This window comes from Oncorhynchus nerka, linkage group LG20, assembly GCF_034236695.1.
Source record: "Oncorhynchus nerka isolate Pitt River linkage group LG20, Oner_Uvic_2.0, whole genome shotgun sequence".
Classification (NCBI taxonomy): Eukaryota; Metazoa; Chordata; class Actinopteri; order Salmoniformes; family Salmonidae; genus Oncorhynchus; species Oncorhynchus nerka.
In genome coordinates this window covers 86,877,991-86,898,088 of record NC_088415.1, presented here as the reverse complement: position 1 = coordinate 86,898,088, position 20,098 = coordinate 86,877,991, and the positions used below count along the sequence as shown (strand labels likewise).

General features: G+C 47.2%; 2 protein-coding genes across 4 annotated transcripts; one reads left to right on the top strand and one right to left on the bottom strand.

Annotated features, from left to right (window-relative positions):
* The first annotated feature begins 61 nt into the window (after positions 1 to 61).
* zgc:110366 (uncharacterized protein LOC550476 homolog) lies at positions 62 to 9,772 on the top strand. 3 transcript variants are annotated; one of them, XM_029624235.2, is made up of 8 exons: positions 63 to 253; positions 999 to 1,247; positions 3,095 to 3,196; positions 3,307 to 3,398; positions 3,700 to 3,882; positions 8,624 to 8,683; positions 9,082 to 9,124; positions 9,643 to 9,772. In XM_029624235.2, the coding sequence occupies exons 1-8, from the start codon at positions 181 to 183 to the stop codon at positions 9,666 to 9,668; spliced, it is 828 nt and encodes a 275-aa protein (XP_029480095.1). In that variant the 5' UTR covers positions 63 to 180; the 3' UTR covers positions 9,669 to 9,772. The 3 variants fall into 3 exon arrangements, with proteins under 3 accessions (XP_064862005.1, XP_029480095.1, XP_029480093.1); XM_029624233.2 differs by having other exon boundaries at positions 64 to 253; positions 9,082 to 9,180; XM_065005933.1 differs by lacking the exon at positions 9,082 to 9,124 and having other exon boundaries at positions 62 to 253.
* Positions 9,773 to 10,573: 801 nt separating this feature from the next.
* On the bottom strand, positions 10,574 to 18,319 carry LOC115103345 (zinc finger protein 808-like). The gene is made up of 7 exons (XM_029624231.2): positions 18,212 to 18,319; positions 17,338 to 17,534; positions 16,631 to 16,735; positions 16,449 to 16,544; positions 16,225 to 16,335; positions 13,521 to 13,647; positions 10,574 to 13,418 (listed from the first exon to the last, which is right to left on the bottom strand). The coding sequence occupies exons 1-7, from the start codon at positions 18,240 to 18,242 to the stop codon at positions 10,834 to 10,836; spliced, it is 3,252 nt and encodes a 1,083-aa protein (XP_029480091.2). The 5' UTR covers positions 18,243 to 18,319; the 3' UTR covers positions 10,574 to 10,833.
* Between the last annotated feature and the right edge of the window lie 1,779 nt (positions 18,320 to 20,098).

The window sequence follows — 20,098 nt, the reverse complement described above, 5'->3', positions numbered from 1 at the left end:
AAACTACAATGACGCACAACTGTACTGCTTTATGGCGAGGGTTTTCGCCACAAGGCTTTTAGTTTTACGATTTAGTTTTACGACGTATTTGGAAAATTGGATACTAGCGGCACCCTGGAAACGTCCTATTGAACATAATAAAACGCATTAGTTGGTTTTACAAGTCACAGTTGAACAAACATGAATTCTATTGTAACGAAATGTCCCAAAGTTTCTCTTTCCAATGGCCTGCAAATTCCAATTCTTGGACTGGGTAAGATAAAAAAACAAACAAATCGATGATAATGTTCAAAGCTTCCTTTATTTTACATAACGTGCCACCTTTTAACGAGAAATGTAAAGGTATTTGCATAAGGTGACGGTTTTGCAACAATGTTTGACTCATCCTGAGCACAGTAGTAAACATTGTTGCAAAATCGTCACCTTATGCAAATACCTTTACATTTATCTTTTATATATATATATATATATATACACATACACACACCGTATGGAATTACTCGGATGAATTTCTGCTGAAACATCGCCACATTGTGTCAAACTAGTCTACATAGAGGACTGACTGTTCTAGCATGAATTCCATCAAGAACACAACCTCGAACTTTTGAACTGAACATGAGAACACCACAGACCAGTGTGAAAGTAGTGGGCTTCTCAATAGTGGCTAACCAAAAGGACCAGTAGACCAGTCATCAGTGTGAATGAAGAGACACAGTATCAGTAGTCCACAGAGGCATCCTCTCTGATTCCCCTGTCATTTTTCTGCTCTGTGGATTGGTAGGCCAATCCTCCAAATTGCTATCATTTTATGTTGTTATAGGAGTGCAGATGAAGGAGAAGATTCTAAGGAGAGTGAAACACCTCAGATTATTGAGATGGCCCCATTGAAAGGAAGAAGTTTGAAATTCATACCAGTAATTCTAAATCAGGGAAAGTTTGAAATTCATACCAGAAATTCTAAATCAGGGAAAGTGATGAATCTTTCTTTTCTTCCCAAGGAACATCGCATGACGGCGGGTATTCACATGACGCCGTGTTGTATGCACTCCGCGAGTGTGGCGTGCGGCACATCGACACAGCGAAGCGTTACGGCTGTGAGGAGCAGCTGAGTATAGCCGTGCAAGAGAGCGGAGTACCGCGGCAAGACCTATGGCTTACAACCAAACTGTGGCCCGGAGAATACGGCTATACCGCTGCCAAAAAGGCCTGCCGCGACTCGTGTTCCCGCCTAGGGGTGGAATACCTTGGTAAGGCTCAAGACAATATGGTCTGAGTACTTTTTACTTATCTGATGGATAAAAAGTATTCCGTCCTTTTGAAATAATAGATAAGGGAAACCTATTCAGACTTTATTGAACCTGGTCAATTGAAAACCGGTTCTCATTTCTAAGAGACAACGTCCACAACAAGATGATCTCCTCCTACTCATACCAAAGCTCTTCCACTATAGGTAATAAAAAAACAAATGCTTTCCTCTTTTTTTACTCTCACCCACCTTGGTGGAATGTCTACCGTCTCCTTGGTGTGGTGGAATGTCAACCTCTCCTTGGTGTGGTGGAATGTCTACCGTCTCCTTGGTGTGGTGGAATGTCTACTGACTCCTTGGTGTGGTGGAATGTCTACCGTCTCCTTGGTGTGGTGGAATGTCAACCTCTCCTTGGTGTGGTGGAATGTCTACCGTCTCCTTGGTGTGGTGGAATGTCTACTGACTCCTTGGTGTGGTGGAATGTCTACCGTCTCCTTGGTGTGGTGGAATGTCTATGTCTCCTTGGTGTGGTGGAATGTCTACTGACTCCTTAGTGTGGTGGAATGTCTAGTCTCCTCGGTGTGGTGGAACTCACCGTCTTGGTGTGGTGGAATGTCTACCGTCTCCTTGGTGTGGTGGAATGTCTACCGTCTCCTTGGTGTGGTGGAATGTGGTGGAATGTCGTCTCCTTGGTGTGGTGGAATGTCTACGTCTCCTTGGTGTGGTGGAATGTCTACTGTCTCCTTGGTGTGGTGGAATGTCTCGTCTCCTTGGTGTGGTGGAATGTCTACTTAGTGTGGTGGAAGTCTCAGTCTCCTTGGTGTGGTGGAATGTCTACAGTCTCCTTGGTGTGGTGGAATGTCTACCGTCTCCTCGGTGTGGTGGAATGTCTACCGTCTCCTTGGTGTGGTGGAATGTCTACCGTCTCCTTGGTGTGGTGGAATGTCTACCGTCTCCTTGGTGTGGTGGAATGTCTACAGTCTCCTTGGTGTGGTGGAATGTCTACCATCTCCTTGGTGTGGTGGAATGTCTACAGTCTCCTTGGTGTGGTGGAATGTCTACCGTCTCCTTGTTGTGGTGGAATGTCTACAGTCTCCTTGGTGTGGTGGAATGTCTACCGTCTCCTTGGTGTGGTGGAATGTCTACCGACTCCTTGGTGTGGTGGAATGTCTACAGTCTCCTTGGTGTGGTGGAATGTCTACGTCTCCTTGGTGTGGTGGAATGTCTACCGTTTCCTTGGTGTGGTGGAATGTCTACCGTCTCCTTGGTGTGGTGGAATGTCTACCGTCTCCTTGGTGTGGTGGAATGTCTACCGTCTCCTTGGTGTGGTGGAATGTCTACCGACTCCTTGGTGTGGTGGAATGTCTACAGTCTCCTTGGTGTGGTGGAATGTCTACGTCTCCTTGGTGTGGTGGAATGTCTACCGTCTCCTTGGTGTGGTGGAATGTCTACCGTCTCCTTGGTGTGGTGGAATGTCTACCGTCTCCTTGGTGTGGTGGAATGTCTACCGTCTCCTTGGTGTGGTGGAATGTCTACGTCTCCTTGGTGTGGTGGAATGTCTACCGTCTCCTTGGTGTGGTGGAATGTCTACGTCTCCTTGGTGTGGTGGAATGTCTACCGTCTCCTTGGTGTGGTGGAATGTCTCCTTGGTGTGGTGTAATGTCTACAGTCTCCTTGGTGTGGTGGAATGTCAACCTCTCCTTGGTGTGGTGGAATGTCTACTGACTCCTTGCTCTCCCTCTAATTGTATCAATCCTTTTTTCCCTTTCCCTCCCCGCTCGCTCACTCCCTCTGTCTCTCACCCTTTCCCACTACCCCCCTCTCACAACCTCTCACCACCTCTCTCAGATTTGTACCTGATGCACTGGCCAGATGCCATGGTCCCAGGAAGGTCCAATAGGGAGGTCAGGGTGGAGACCTGGAGGGCCTTGGAGGAGCTGTATAATGAAGGTGACACAGAAAAGTATTTCTTAGTCACACTCCGTGCTATAAGCCTATAGGATTCTGCATAGGTCTCTTATCTAGAGCCCTCTGTCTCTGTCTCGGTGAATGCGGGGCAGGCGTGTGTCGTGCCATCGGCGTGAGTAACTTCCTCGTCTCCCATCTGAAGGAGCTGAAGGAGGACTGTAGTGTGGTGCCTCACGTCAACCAGGTGAGTGATGCATTGGGCTGCGTTTCATTCCACAGTCTTTCCTGGCCTAGTTCACTCCCTGAAGGATCTGAAGGGGTGATTGCAACATGGATAAAACGAGTTGTAGCTTCCTGTCCAGTGACCAACTAGTCATCTTAGATCCGTGACGGGGACTGAATGAGGGCGGAGGGTAGGCGATTGATATTTGGAATGGAAATGCAGCCAGTGTGTTTGTGGGACATGACCTATTACCTACATTGGCCCTCCAGTTATAAGCGACAGGAAAGGACAGACCGAGTGATGTCCCTTTCCCACCTCTCAGGTGGAGTACCACCCGTTCCAGCAGCCAGAGGAGTTGGTGGAGTACTGTCGCCAGGAGGGCATCGTGTTCGAGGGCTATTGCCCCCTGGCCAAGGGTCAAGCTCTCAGCCACCCCACCATCCTCCAGCTGGCACACAAGTACGCCCGCACGCCCTCTCAGATCTGCATCCGGTGGAGCGTACAGGTACCCCCATCTCTCCTGATGCCTACCTACAGTGGGTTACAGCCTGAATTCAACATTTATTACATTTAGATTTTGTGTCACTGATCTACACACAACACCAATATGATATCAGGGGAATTCAGTGTCAGTGCGTTGGGTAAAATCACTGGGGAAGCCAAGCCATAAAAAAAAAAGCCATATCACAACCTGTGTGTTTTGATAATTGCGTCATTTGCTCTATTATCTGTTTGTTCGTATGCCTTGCGACCGTGATATATAGGCCTCAAGGCCGAGACAATAAGACGGTGGCAGAATAAATTCAACCACACCTTTTGTTTTATCCCAAAACCTGATAGCAACCTCTGTCTAGTGAAGTCCACGACGCGCATTGCATGTAACAGACAGTTACATGATCTAGACGCAGTGTTTCACAAACCCTGGTCCTCCAGTAGCCCCAACAGCCCAACCCTGGTCCTCCAGTAGCCCCAACAGCCCAACCCTGGTCCTCCAGTAGCCCCAACAGCCCAACCCTGGTCCTCCAGTAGCCCCAACAGCCCAACCCTGGTCCTCCAGTAGCCCCAACAGCCCAACCCTGGTCCTCCAGTAGCCCCAACAGCCCAACCCTGGTCCTCCAGTAGCCCCAACAGCCCAACCCTGGTCCTCCAGTAGCCCCAACAGCCCAACCCTGGTCCTCCAGTAGCCCCAACAGCCCATCCCTGGTCCTCCAGTAGCCCCAACAGCCCAACCCTGGTCCTCCAGTAGCCCCAACAGCCCAACCCTGGTCCTCCAGTAGCCCCAACAGCCCAACCCTGGTCCTCCAGTAGCCCCAACAGCCCAACCCTGGTCCTCCAGTAGCCCCAACAGCCCAACCCTGGTCCTCCAGTAGCCCCAACAGCCCAACCCTGGTCCTCCAGTAGCCCCAACAGCCCAACCCTGGTCCTCCAGTAGCCCCAACAGCCCATCCCTGGTCCTCCAGTAGCCCCAACAGCCCATCCCTGGTCCTCCAGTAGCCCCAACAGCCCATCCCTGGTCCTCCAGTAGCCCCAACAGCCCATCCCTGGTCCTCCAGTAGCCCCAACAGCCCATCCCTGGTCCTCCAGTAGCCCCAACAGCCCATCCCTGGTCCTCCAGTAGCCCCAACAGCCCATCCCTGGTCCTCCAGTAGCCCCAACAGCCCATCCCTGGTCCTCCAGTAGCCCCAACAGCCCATCCCTGGTCCTCCAGTAGCCCCAACAGCCCATCCCTGGTCCTCCAGTAGCCCCAACAGCCCATCCCTGGTCCTCCAGTAGCCCCAACAGCCCATCCCTGGTCCTCCAGTAGCCCCAACAGCCCATCCCTGGTCCTCCAGTAGCCCCAACAGCCCATCCCTGGTCCTCCAGTAGCCCCAACAGCCCATCCCTGGTCCTCCAGTAGCCCCAACAGCCCATCCCTGGTCCTCCAGTAGCCCCAACAGCCCATCCCTGGTCCTCCAGTAGCCCCAACAGCCCATCCCTGGTCCTCCAGTAGCCCCAACAGCCCATCCCTGGTCCTCCAGTAGCCCCAACAGCCCATCCCTGGTCCTCCAGTAGCCCCAACAGCCCATCCCTGGTCCTCCAGTAGCCCCAACAGCCCATCCCTGGTCCTCCAGTAGCCCCAACAGCCCATCCCTGGTCCTCCAGTAGCCCCAACAGCCCAACCCTGGTCCTCCAGTAGCCCCAACCCTGGTCCTCCAGTAGCCCCAACCCTGGTCCTCCAGTAGCCCCAACCCTGGTCCTCCCAACCCTGGTCCTCCAGTAGCCCCAACCCTGGTCCTCCAGTAGCCCCAACCCTGGTCCTCCAGTAGCCCCAACCCTGGTCCTCCAGTAGCCCCAACCCTGGTCCTCCAGTAGCCCCAACCCTGGTCCTCCAGTAGCCCCAACCCTGGTCCTCCAGTAGCCCCAACCCTGGTCCTCCAGTAGCCCCAACCCTGGTCCTCCAGTAGCCCCAACCCTGGTCCTCCAGTAGCCCCAACCCTGGTCCTCCAACCCTGGTCCTCCAGTAGCCCCAACCCTGGTCCTCCAGTAGCCCCAACCCTGGTCCTCCAGTAGCCCAACCCTGGTCCTCCAGTAGCCCCAACAGCCCAACCCTGGTCCTCCAGTAGCCCCAACAGCCCAACCCTGGTCCTCCAGTAGCCCCAACCCTGGTCCTCCAGTAGCCCAACCCTGGTCCTCCAGTAGCCCAACCCTGGTCCTCCAGTAGCCCCAACAGCCCAACCCTGGTCCTCCAGTAGCCCCAACCCTGGTCCTCCAGTAGCCCCAACCCTGGTCCTCCAGTAGCCCCAACCCTGGTCCTCCAGTAGCCCCAACCCTGGTCCTCCAGTAGCCCCAACCCTGGTCCTCCAGTAGCCCCAACCCTGGTCCTCCAGTAGCCCCAACCCTGGTCCTCCAGTAGCCCCAACCCTGGTCCTCCAGTAGCTCAACCCTGGTCCTCCAGTAGCCCAACCCTGGTCCTCCACTAGCCCCAACAGCCCAACCCTGGTCCTCCAGTAGCCCCAACAGCCCATCCCTGGTCCTCCAGTAGCCCCAACAGCCCATCCCTGGTCCTCCAGTAGCCCCAACAGCCCATCCCTGGTCCTCCAGTAGCCCCAACAGCCCATCCCTGGTCCTCCAGTAGCCCCAACAGCCCATCCCTGGTCCTCCAGTAGCCCCAACAGCCCATCCCTGTTCCTCCAGTAGCCCCAACAGCCCATCCCTGTTCCTCCAGTAGCCCCAACAGCCCATCCCTGGTCCTCCAGTAGCCCCAACAGCCCATCCCTGGTCCTCCAGTAGCCCCAACAGCCCAACCCTGGTCCTCCAGTAGCCCCAACAGCCCAACCCTGGTCCTCCAGTAGCCCCAACAGCCCAACCCTGGTCCTCCAGTAGCCCCAACAGCCCAACCCTGGTCCTCCAGTAGCCCCAACAGCCCAACCCTGGTCCTCCAGTAGCCCCAACAGCCCAACCCTAAGTTGAATCAAGTGTGCTCGTCTTTGGCCAACACTGAGAATTAAGTAAAACCACAAGGCCAAATTCCGATCTCCATCAATGGCTAATTTAGGAAAGGGACAATTTTAGCTAGCTAGACACCGGGGGACAACGATATATAACAAATCCTAATTGTTAAATTGTCCATAAATATTGCCAATAAAATAAAAATATTGATTTATTGAAAGCGTAATATCAACTGGCTACATTATATCGTGGAAAAGAATCTCAATAAAGGCAGTATCCTCAGCGGTGGCAGTTGTAGAAACCTATGGCTGTGTTATGGTATAGTTTTGTTTATTTAACAGACAAGACGCTCTCATCCCTTATCACAGTCAAGACACCTATTTTATAGTAAAAAATCATGATGTAATATAACAGAATAAAATGGAACAGAATAATTTCCCAACATATAAAAAGTTGCCCGTCTGAAGTGACACGCATCTCAGGTCTAAAACAGTTATTCTCAAAGAGAATACAGGGGGGCTCAATTTGGCGAGTTGAAATAAAACAAAAATGATTTTGGTTATAAACCAAAATCAGTCTTCTTTTCAATATACAGATGTTTGATTTAGTTTCCTGCCTGTTCTTTCTAAATGGACAATTCCACATTTGAATACCGCATGGTGATGAATTACAGCCACAAAATCATCTACTTGGTGAGTAGGCCCAGATTCTGATGAAAATATGTATGTCTTTAGCAAACTGTTTTAGCATATTTTCAGTTTGGAACCTCTCTATGTTCAATCAACCAGTCCATTTGGAGTCCTCATTTGGCAAGGAATGTAGCTTGTGTATCCCATCAGTTACACTGAACAAAAACATAAACTCAACATGTAAAGTGTTGGTCCCATGTTCCACGAGCTGAAATAAAAGATCCCAGAAATGTTCCATATGCAGAAAAAACTTATTTCTCTTTGCCAAGGTAACCCATTTACCTGACAGGTGTGGGCATATCAATATGCTGATTAAACAGTATGATCATTACACAGGTACACCTTGTGCTGGGGACAATAAGGCCACTCTAAAATGTGAAGTTGTCATACAACACAATGCCACAGATGTCTCAAGTTTTGAGAGGGAGTGTGCAAAACTGCAGGAATGTCCACCAGCCAGAAGAGGACTGGTCACCCCTCATAGCCTGGTTTCTTCCTAGTTTGTGGCCTTTCTATGGAGTTTTTCCTAGCCACCGTGCTTCTACACCTGCATTGCTTGCTGTTTGGGGTTTTAGGCTGGGTTTCTGTACAGCACTTTGTGACATCAGCTGATGTAAGAAGGGCTTTATAAATACATTTGATTGATTGAGCTGTGTCCAGAGAATTGAGTGTTCATTTATTTACCATAAGCTGCCTCCAATGTTTTTTATTTTTTTTATTTAGTGTAGTACATCCAACCGGCCTCGTTTATAGCGTTGTGTGGGCGAGCGGTTTGCTGATGTCAATGTTTTGAACAGAGTGCCCCATGGTTGCCTACCTTCACCACCTGGGTGGCCCGTCAGGAAGTCTAGGACCCCAGTTGCATAGGGAGGAGTTCAGTCCCAGGGCCGTGAGTTTAGAGGGAACTATGGTATTGAAAGCAGGGCTGTAGTCGATGAACAGCATTCTCACATATGCATTCCTCTTCTACAGGTGGGCAAGGGCAGTGTGCAGTGTCGTCCGTGGACATATACTCATTCTTATGAAAAAGATATTCCTTATTACACTGTCATAGTTAAACACTTACATTAAGACACTGAATATGCAAATCTTTATTTAACGGTGTGATTTGTCCCCTTTCCCTCTCAGAATGGAGTTGTCACCATTCCCAAGTCCACCAAAAACGAGAGGATCCTGGAAAACTGTCAAGTGAGTTGGATTTTTTTTACAAGACAGAAGGGAATTGTGTGCATGTTTTAGTGGAGTTCTGTTTGAGCATGTGTTGAAGTAGATCTAGCTCAATCTAATATTAAAAAGACAGTTCACCCAAATCGACCAACTTTTAGTTGAAATATGCTCTAAGAGAACGCCATTGTTTTGGGGGTAATCAATGCCAACTTGAGTCTGAAGGCTGAAAAGGGACATTTGGGTGTACTGTTACTTTAAGACTCAATAAATGTCAAATGATCATCACAAGCTCAAGAATGGATTCTGTCCAGAGTCCTGCCCCCAGCTAAAAGGACGTATCATTTCTATCAAACCACCATGTTTGCCCTCTCAACTTCCACCCCTCCCCCCCTGCTGGTCCTGGCTCCTCCCACTCCTAGGTCTTTGGGTTCCAACTGGAGGGGAAAGACATGGAGGCATTTGGCAAGTTGCATGATGGGAGACACGTGAGCTGGGATCCCACATGTGTGGAGTGACAGGTGCAGCATGTGTTCACCATCACTGCTTCTCACAAGCATGCCTTGCCTCTATGGATAGCAGAGCTTCAGCTCTTTACTATTCTAACTTTATTAACTAAATCATTCTCACCCACTCTTTCACACCCCCCCACTCTCCCTTTCTGGTCTTTTTCCCTGGCTTGCAGTCTTCCAACCGACAAAATTAATCCCCGATCTTTGATTATCATGAATCATATTTGCATACAACGTATTCACTTTTCTCCTTTTGTTTCACAAACCCTATCATCTGATTTTGTGTGTATATTTGGCTGCCCCTATATCTTGGCTTGCTTTTAGTTGGTGTGTATGTACGTGAATGGGTGCTTAGTTAAGAGGTAACTAAGCAGAAAATGAATGGCCGTGCCTCAATTTAAAATACCATTGAGATCTGGGGAGGACTGTTTTCTGAGAGTGATGTCACTCATAAAAGTGTCTCCTCCTCAGGTCTTTGGGTTCTCCCTCTCAGTTGAGGACGTGGATCGCGTCAGGAGACTCCACAGTGACATGAAGCTCATTCATCTCAGCTGGCCACTCTGGAAAGGATTATCATCTTAAATAAAATACAACACTTTTAGAGATGAGATCTGTGTGTGTTTATGGCTGTGAATAGGAATGGTGGGTGACTCCAGTGCTTCAACCAGAATTGTGAAACCATAGTTGCTGCTAGCCTCACCCAACTGCCTTACTTTGAGACATTAGTGCCTATCCTCCTAGTTGATGTGACTGGTAGGATACTTGTTAACATCATTGATTTATATAAAATCAGCCATTACTGTATGCCTAGACACAACATTGCCTTAATCCACTGGTCCTTAAAGCATTTTAGGGAGGCTATGCTTCTTAGATCAATGCTATTTTTGTACTCAACTATTGCTATTGCTAAACTGGAGCAAAGTAAACTAAATAGTCTGGAACAGACTTCTTTCTGGGAATATCGAGGTTAAGATTATTTTATTTGTTAAAAAAAAGGATCCTTCCTCCTCCATATTAATTGTAATTAACAGATCATGTCATTGGTTAAATTAATTTAAAAAAGACAGAGGAACACTGAGTTCTGCTCAAATGCGGTTTTATTCATCTCAATTTTTTGATTTTATCCTCAAGGTACCGTAATATGTTCCGCAATGATTACATTTTAATTTTAATCTATACTCTTGAGAAACATTCAGAATTTGAACTAGAAGGGCATTATAAAATCATGAACACTGCATTGATTCTTTTTCTTGGGGTGTAAGTGAACAAAAACATCCTGATATATCGGATGCTCATTATGGGGTAAAACCTTTATAGCTAAACATAGCTGGGTATACCATGGTGCTCTTTGAATAAGATCAGCTGAAACACTTGGAGAAAAAAAAGGGGGTAAACAACCTGCCACTCGTAATAATTGCATTGTTTATTTTCAACATATTTGCACAAATGGGCTGCTGTGCTAATCAATTCTTAGTGAAAAAAAAAATCCTGCATATTTGACTTTCTTTAACATGTACGTTCAAAAGGTGAAGGCTACAGTCTGGATTAGAACCTACACCTAGTTACGAGCTAGTAATGTGGAGAATCTTGACGAATAGAAAAAAATCAAACACTTAAACGGGTACATCATGAAAAAAAAAAAAAAAAGGGAGTCAAAGACAACTAAGAACATGAAGCTAACTGATGTTTTCTCAACAAAAGTTTCAGTTGAAAAGTCTTCCCACAAGCCAAACACTTATGAGGCCTCTCCCCTGTGTGGGTTAAAATGTGTACTTTTAGTTGCGACTTAATGCGACAGCGTACTTTACAGAGAGGGCACGCAAATGGACGTTCTCCTGTATGACTCTGTTGATGGGCCTTCAGATTACCCTTCGAAGAACATCTTTTGCCACAATCTGGGCAAGAGAACGGTCGTTCTCCCGTGTGTACACGTGTGTGTACTTTCAATGCATACTTAGTTCTGAAATCCTTACCACATGCATCACATAGATGAGGTCTGTCAATATGCGAACGAACATGGATGTATAATTTATATTGTTTAGCAAACATCTTGCCGCAAAACCTACATGTGAACCCTTCCCCTGTGTGACATAGCATGTGTGTCTCCAGTTTATTTTCGCTCGTGAACCATTCCTGACAATGGGGGCAAGAGAAGACCGGTTTAACTTCGGTAGGAGCATTCTCATGTACAACGAGATTACGGTGCATTGAGCCACAACCTGTTTTCCTGGCCTGATGTCTTGTCAAATCGAAAGCTCGACCAAAGCTCCTTGAACATATGGCGCATGTGTGGGGTCCCTGACCCTGTGAGTGACGTCTCCGATGTTGAAGCAAGCTTGCTCTGTTAAAGAATGTCTTATAGCACACCAGACATGTTCTAGAATTTAAAATCACGCCAGTGGGAGGAGCTTTGGAAGTTGTTGGTTTCTCGGGTGACGTGCGATGACTGTGGAGAATCTCTGTCCCATCCTCCCTTGGAACCATACAACTGCTTCTGTGTGCTGGATCAACCTCCTCTGGATGCTGGTTTGGATCAACCTCCTCACTCCAGTCTTGCTGTCCTCTCTGAAAGTTAATCTCACCCTCCTTTGGCTTGCATTGCTGCAAGTCATTTGAGTAGTCAACATCTGTGTTGCAGGACTGCGGGATCGCCATCTCGTTTTCTGCTGAAACTAGTGGCCTATCTGTCTGGTGTCTAAGGTTCACACCCTGACTTGTCTTTAACTGCTGCGGTGTGGATTGAGATGTCCTATTCCTGCACCCCGGACACTTTCTGGAGTCTGGAATGTTTTGACCTGAACACTTGTGTATCCGCAGATCCGATATGCTTGGGAAACTTTCTCCACAATTGATGCATGGGTAAGGATGTACATCATGTTGACATTTTAGGTGTATTCTCAAGTTCGCTGCAGTATCGAAAGTTTCATTACACAGACGACATGTTCTGTAATTACTGGAGGACTGTATCAGAGCACTGAAGGGCAGAGCACTGAAGGCTGTTGCATTCTGGGGTATCGCTGTACCATTTTCTACGAACTGCTGTTGGTTCCCCTCCGAACACTCATTTGGCTCAAAGGTCACACCGCACAGAGAGCACGGGTGGCGTTTCTTCGTCTTCAAGCACTCTTTTACGTGTTTCTTCAAACTAGGATTATTCCCAAAACTTGCCTCACAGTTGTAGCACTTGTAGGGGAGCAGACCATGGACGGATTTCAGGTGTCTTCTCAGCATAAATACATTACAAAGAGTCTTGTGACAGACATGGCATATTTGTCTGGCTTTGGAAGGCTGGAAGGCTTTTGGAGTGTGATGAACATAGGGACCTCTTTTGTTCTGAGGTAAAGTGTCATGGGGGTGGGATATCTCTGTCCAATCATCCTCCACAGATGTCATAGACATGTTATCCTCCTTAAAAGATGCCGTAGACATGTTATCCTCTTCTGGTTGAGCTGCCGCCTCACACACATTCTGCTGATGTTTCTGTAAGTCCTCATGGTGTTCAAAGTCTTGTCCACACTGGGGGCACTTGGCAGGGCTCTGCTCATTGTGACATCTTATGTGTGCCGTCAAATCCTTTGCTTCGCTGAAAGTCTTTCCACACAAGGAGCATATTTTGACACGCTTGCTTCTTTTAGGCTGCCCTGTGTTAAGGGATGGGTCAGGGGCCAGAGAATACTGAGGTTGACCATCAGACGGCTCTTCATTGATATTCCTCTCACTCTTTTGTGATATGACCGGTCCTCTTCTCTGTCCTTGGGATCCCACTTTGTCAATCTGAAGCCTCTCTCTCCTTGGTGTTGAAGAGACCTCCGTCTCAGGTAACAGTGTATCAGTAATGTCAAGTCTGTGTAGCAGCACTTTGGGCTGACGGAGCCGACAGGAAGTAGATAAACTAGAAATGTCCTGCACTTCCTGTTGGCTGCTGTGGGCTTTTCCTTGGATTTTCAGCCCACTGTTAGTGTGAAGGTGGTGAAAAGATGTATTGTTTTTCGCTGTTGTTTTCTTGTGTCTACACACTACCTCCAAAAAAGCAGGCTTCTCCTCTTTATTCAAAGGCAACAGTTCACTCTCCATGTGTTCCAACAAAGAGGCCATCTTTGGCTCATTGTCAGATGAGACGGGGCTCATACATTCCTGCTCAGGTTCTGATTGGACCTCTGGGTCAGCTTGGTCATTGAAGGCTTCATCTATCACTAAGGAAGAGAGAGACATTGAAGCGAGGATCTGATTGTCACCGGAAGACCGAGCTAGAGACAGTTGAAGAAGAAAAGTCAATATTAAAACCAAACATGGAAACGTTATAGGCTTTCTGATAACATTATTTACTGTCCAAAGTCTATTTCTCCTACCATTGGTGTCTACATGTCCACATGTGTTGTGGTGGTGCTGGAGAAGGGTCTTCAAAGGCTGAGGGTGGGATACACACTGCACACACTCCTCCAGGACAGGGGGGTCAGGTAGGAACCAAGATGCCGTCTAATGGGAAGAGAGAGAATGGCTTTTAAAAAGACCAATGTATCCATTTTGTATTATAACATATGCAATTGTTAAACAACATGTATGACAGTATGCTGATGAAGGTAATAAGATGTTAGCATGGTCCCTGATGAAGGTCATAAGATGTTAGCATGGTCCCCGATAAAGGTAATAAGATGTTATCTATCAACCTATCTCCTGATTCTGCCTCCTCAACCCTCCTCTCCTCCCTTTCTGCATCCCTTGATTCTCTATGTCCCCTATCCTCCAGGCCGGCTCGGTCCTCCCCTCCTGCTCCGTGGCTCGACGACTCATTGCGAGCTCACAGAACAGGGCTCCGGGCAGCCGAGCGGAAATGGAGGAAAACTCGCCTCCCTGCGGACCTGGCATCCTTTCACTCCCTCCTCTCTACATTTTCCTCTTCTGTCTCTGCTGCTAAAGCCACTTTCTACCACTCTAAATTCCAAGCATCTGCCTCTAACCCTAGGAAGCTCTTTGCCACCTTCTCCTCCCTCCTGAATCCTCCTCCCCTCCTCCCTCTCTGCAGATGACTTCGTCAACCATTTTGAAAAGAAGGTCGACGACATCCGATCCTCGTTTGCTAAGTCAAACGACACCGCTGGTTCTGCTCACACTGCCCTACACTGTGCTCTGACCTCTTTCTCCCTCTCTCTCCAGATGAAATCTCGCGTCTTGTGACGGCCGGCCGCCCAACAACCTGCCCGCTTGACCCTATTCCCTCCTCTCTTCTCCAGACCATTTCCGGAGACCTTCTCCCTTACCTCACCTCGCTCATCAACTCATCCCTGACCGCTGGCTACGTCCCTTCTGTCTTCAAGAGAGCGAGAGTTGCACCCCTTCTGAAAAAACCTACACTCGATCCCTCCGATGTCAACAACTACAGACCAGTATCCCTTCTTTCTTTTCTCTCCAAAACTCTTGAACGTGCCGTCCTTGGCCAGCTCTCCCGCTATCTCTCTCAGAATGACCTTCTTGATCCAAATCAGTCAGGTTTCAAGACTAGTCATTCAACTGAGACTGCTCTTCTCTGTATCACGGAGGCCCTCCGCACTGCTAAAGCTAACTCTCTCTCCTCTGCTCTCATCCTTCTAGACCTATCGGCTGCCTTCGATACTGTGAACCATCAGATCCTCCTCTCCACCCTCTCCGAGTTGGGCATCTCCGGCGCGGCCCACGCTTGGATTGCGTCCTACCTGACAGGTCGCTCCTGCCAGGTGGCGTGGCGAGAATCTGTCTCCTCACCACGCGCTCTCACCACTGGCGTCCCCAGGGCTCTGTTCTAGGCCCTCTCCTATTCTCGCTATACACCAAGTCACTTGGCTCTGTCATAACCTCACATGGTCTCTCCTATCATTGCTATGCAGACGACACACAATTAATCTTCTCCTTTCCCCTTCTGATGACCAGGTGGCGAATCGCATCTCTGCATGTCTGGCAGACATATCAGTGTGGATGACGGATCACCACCTCAAGCTGAACCTCGGCAAGACGGAGCTGCTCTTCCTCCCGGGAAGGACTGCCCGTTCCATGATCTCGCCATCACGGTTGACAACTCCATTGTGTCCTCCTCCCAGAGCGCTAAGAACCTTGGCGTGATCCTGGACAACACCCTGTCGTTCTCAACTAACATCAAGGCGGTGGCCCGTTCTTGTAGGTTCATGCTCTACAACATCCGCAGAGTACGACCCTGCCTCACACAGGAAGCAGCGCAGGTCCTAATCCAGGCACTTGTCATCTCCCGTCTGGATTACTGCAACTCGCTGTTGGCTGGGCTCCCTGCCTGTGCCATTAAACCCCTACAACTCATCCAGAACGCCGCAGCCCGTCTGGTGTTCAACCTTCCCAAGTTCTCTCACGTCACCCCGCTCCTCCGCTCTCTCCACTGGCTTCCAGTTGAAGCTCGCATCCGCTACAAGACCATGGTGCTTGCCTACGGAGCTGTGAGGGGAACGGCACCTCAGTACCTCCAGGCTCTGATCAGGCCCTACACCCAAACAAGGGCACTGCGTTCATCCACCTCTGGCCTGCTCGCCTCCCTACCACTGAGGAAGTACAGTTCCTGCGCAGCCCAGTCAAAACTGTTCGCTGCTCTGGCCCCCCAATGGTGGAACAAACTCCCTCACGACGCCAGGACAGCGGAGTCAATCACCACCTTCCGGAGACACCTGAAACCCCACCTCTTTCAGGAATACCTAGGATAGGATAAAGTAATCCTTCTCACCCCCCTTAAAATATTTAGATGCACTATTGTAAAGTGGCTGTTCCACTGGATGTCTTAAGGTGAACGCACCAATTTGTAAGTCGTTCTGGATAAGAGCGTCTGCTAAATGACTTAAATGTAAATGTAATGTTAGCATGGTCCCCGATGAAGGTAATGGAGAGTGTTAGCATGGTCCCTGATGAAGGTAATGAGATGTTAGCATGGTCCCCGATGAAGGTAATAAGATGTTAGCATGGTCCCTGATGAAGGTAATGAGATGTTAGCATGGTCCCCGATGAAGGTAATAAGATGTTAGCATGGTCCCCGATGAAGGTAATAAGATGTTAGCATGGTACCTGTTGAAGGGTTGGTGCTGGAAGCAGCTTCTCCAGCCTGGAGAGGAACTCCCACACCAGAGTCTGCAGTGCTGAGTTATACTTGGGGCCAAATTCCTCTGGAAAAATATTCTAAGGAACAAGTAGAGGATATTCAGTACTTTCTGATTTACAGAATTATTTACACCTGCCTCATAAAATAAATTGCCCTTTAGTTATAAGCTGCTTTAAGTTACAACACTGACCTGAAAGAAGTGTTCTTTCTCAATTGGGTCTTCCAGCAGAGTTTGAATCAGCTTCCGGAAAGTTAATTCTGACGCTTCCACCTCTGGATCAGAAATCTACAGCAAGTATGGATAGCTCAGTCATAATAAATTCAACTAAGTAGCAGCGTTACAAGTCTTGATTTGTACTGGGTAGTACTAACCTCCTTGCCCCTATGAGTGATGATACAGGTCTTCATCCTGTTCAGGTGTGGCTGGATGGTCTCAGGGTTGGCTAGGTGATCAGAGCGACACAACTCCAGAACCAGCTGATGAAGTTAAAGTTCAATTTGTTATGAATGCAATTAAAATTGGACTGGTGTGTGGGCCAACAAAAATAGAAACAGTATATTGACATCGGGAGTGTATTCACGAGGAAGCAAATGGGCTGAAACAGGGAGGGACCCATATGAATGTGTCCAATAAGAAAGTCGTTTTTATTGCCAAAAACATTTTGCTAAAATAAGATAGTACTTTATTCATCCACACAGAGGGGAAATTTCATTGCACAAGCCAACACATCACCAATAAATACACACTAAAAGCAGCACATCAATGATTATTATAATGGTGTGTGTATATAGTCCTGTTCCACTATGTACAAGAGGGTAACCTGTACAAGTGTGAAATGTGTTTTTTGCATATCCCACTGAGACACCCCCTTAGGGTTAATTGCCTTGCTGATTCGGTTACTGGCCCAAAGCCCCTAACCCGCCAGGCTACCTGTTGCCCTTAAGGGTTTGTGTTTAAAAAGCCTCAATAGAATATGGTACGGTACTATGGTGTACACACTAATGAATACACCTCAGGAGATGAGAGTTGAGGAATTCTGGCCACTCTCTCGTCTCCACCAATCAGCACCATCTCTCACCTGTGCTCGCAGCCCCATGATGAGTTGGACTCTCTCCCTGTAACTCATCATATCAGGAACTATCTCCAACACAGTGGTGACAAACTCCTCCACCAACCCGTAGTCCATTACGTCTCTCTGCTGAACAACTTGCCATAGAGCTGCAGACACCAGCCGCAGTGGAGGAACCAACAGACGCAGAGATGATAGGGGGAGACCTACAGCAGACACACATTCAGTTAGTTGGATAACAGAGATGAGAGGGAGACCTACAGCAGACACATTCAGTTAGTTGGATAACAGAGATGAGAGGGAGACCTACAGCAGACAAATTCAGTTAGTTGGATAACAGAGATGACAGGGGGGAAGGGAGACCTACTGCAGACACAAATTCAGTTAGTTGGATAACAGAGATGAGAGGGAGACCTACAGCAGACACATTCAGTTAGTTGGATGACAAAGGGGACCAACAGCAGTCACACTTTCACTTATTTGGATAACATATATGATAGGGGCAGAGAGGGACTTACAACAGGCACACGTTGTTATTTGGATAACAAAAGCCATGTCCTCTTTGATAACACTGACAAGTATCATTGTTATTCTATAGCTTCCAACGTTTTAGCAAAGTATTTTTTTTCTTCATATGTCATTCCTTGAAAACGAGCTACAATATTACATAGAAAATCAAGTGCTATTTCCATGTGAAAATGCAATTACTTCGTTCAGCTAACTAGCTACGTTTTTGTTTGTGGCACATATTTTACGTGTGGCTAAACTGTCTAATAGCTTGTCTAGCTAGCTAGCTACAGTCCTTCACGTTTTTAATTCAATACACTAGCTAACTAGCCTAGAAATGTTGACAACGCCAAAGAGAAGGCCACTGCAACCATACCTTCTTCAATCAGGATATGGTGTTTTCGCATTTCGAGCTTTCAGTGCCAGTATACTTGGATTCAAAATAAAATAATGTGAGCTTTGTTCGTGGATGTGTTTCCTTCTGTCTTCCTTTTTTAAAAACGTCACTTCCGGTATTCAAATAAGAAACCCTTTTTATTTTAAGGTTACATTTGAATAAGGTTTCTAAACGTCTCTGGTTTGGTTTGCACAGTCATAAAACCCCAAAGAAGAGGAACAAGAAAAAAACAGAAATTTCTAGTCACTGACATTTTTAGAATAAATAAATGTAGTTAATTTAGTAATGAATGTAGTTACTAATTAATAAATGAGGGGGAAATTATTATAAAGACCTCTTCAGACCAATAACCACAAAACACAATATTGTAAAGATTCTGCAGAGAAGTTACCTATCCCAGTCACACACAGACATTCACACATTATCTTGTGTCTTTCGTAATTCCACGTGTACAACTGTCAGACATAGAAGACAAAAGAACAGTGTAAACAAGGTAACTAAAGAAATGTTATATGTCAGTTGCCTCAGGCCTGTAATGTGATTTAAAATGTACATTTTTAGTAATTTACAGGATAAATTAAGGTTAAGTGCCTTGCTGAAGGGCACATTGACAGATTTTTCACCCAGTCGGCTCAGGGACTCAAACCAGCAACCGTTCAATTACTGGCTCAATGCTGTTAACCGCTAGGCTACCTGCCGGCGAAAGTACCTTGACACCACAATGACATTTGATTATGATACTGTATGTTCATTCATACTCTGGGGCGAGTTCAGGAGGACACGTTTGGACAGTTCAGATATAAATATGTTATATAGAACAAACATGCCTCTCCGACATGGAACAATAAATCATATAGGCTCTATTCATGACATTTCTCTGAACGTGGCCCTGATCTGTCTGTCTACTGCAGTGTTTCTTGATCCTGGTCTTGGGGACACAAAGGGGAGCACATTTGAGTTTTTTTGCCCTAGCAAAATATGCTCCCCTTTGGGGTCCCGAGGACCAGGATTAAGAAACACTGCTCTCATGTTGCCTAGCAACTAAAGCTTCACTGTCACCTATTGGCTTTTTTAACACACACCGGTACACCCAAATCAAACTATGAATAGGCCATTTTCTCTTCACTGTTCTTTGATTTGAGTCAAAGGTGAAGTAAGATGTTCATCTCCAGCCCAAAAAGCTGTGCGCTCGACAATACCGCGTTAAGCAGACCAAATGGGGATTTTCGTTTTTGTATGGGAATTTATGAGTGTCGAATTTGGTCTACCAACAAAAATGTAATTGCTAATTTGCTATGTGAGGCTTATTTGATTGAACAGAAGTCTCGTAATGATTAGGGTGTTAGAAATGTAATGATATAAGTGGACACACGTGGCATTCCGGCAACTTTGAGAAACACTTTTTTATATCGAAGTTGTGTCAGTTGTTCACGCACTTATCTGCTATCTCTCATTGGCTAGAATGTTCCCACCTGATTTGGCCTTGTCCACCTTTGCAGACATGTATTTCCATTATTAGAACCCACTGGGCACACACCTGGTTGAATCAACATTGTTTCTGTGTAATTTGAACGAAATGACCTTGAACCAACGTGGAATAAACGTTGTATTGACGTCTGTGCACAGTGGGAAAGGTCAGTCAACTATCTTGTCAATATAATAGATCATCTTTGTTCGAGTGTATGGCGTACCCTGCCCTGAACCTTAGACACTGCCACTAGTGGGCTATCACCCGGTACTCTACCTACCCTTCACCATAGAGACTCCTGCCCTATGTACATACAGTCATTGAACAAATGGTCACTTTAATAATGTTTACATTCTGTTTAACCCACTGTAGGTTTTCACTCCAACTCCAGTTGTAAC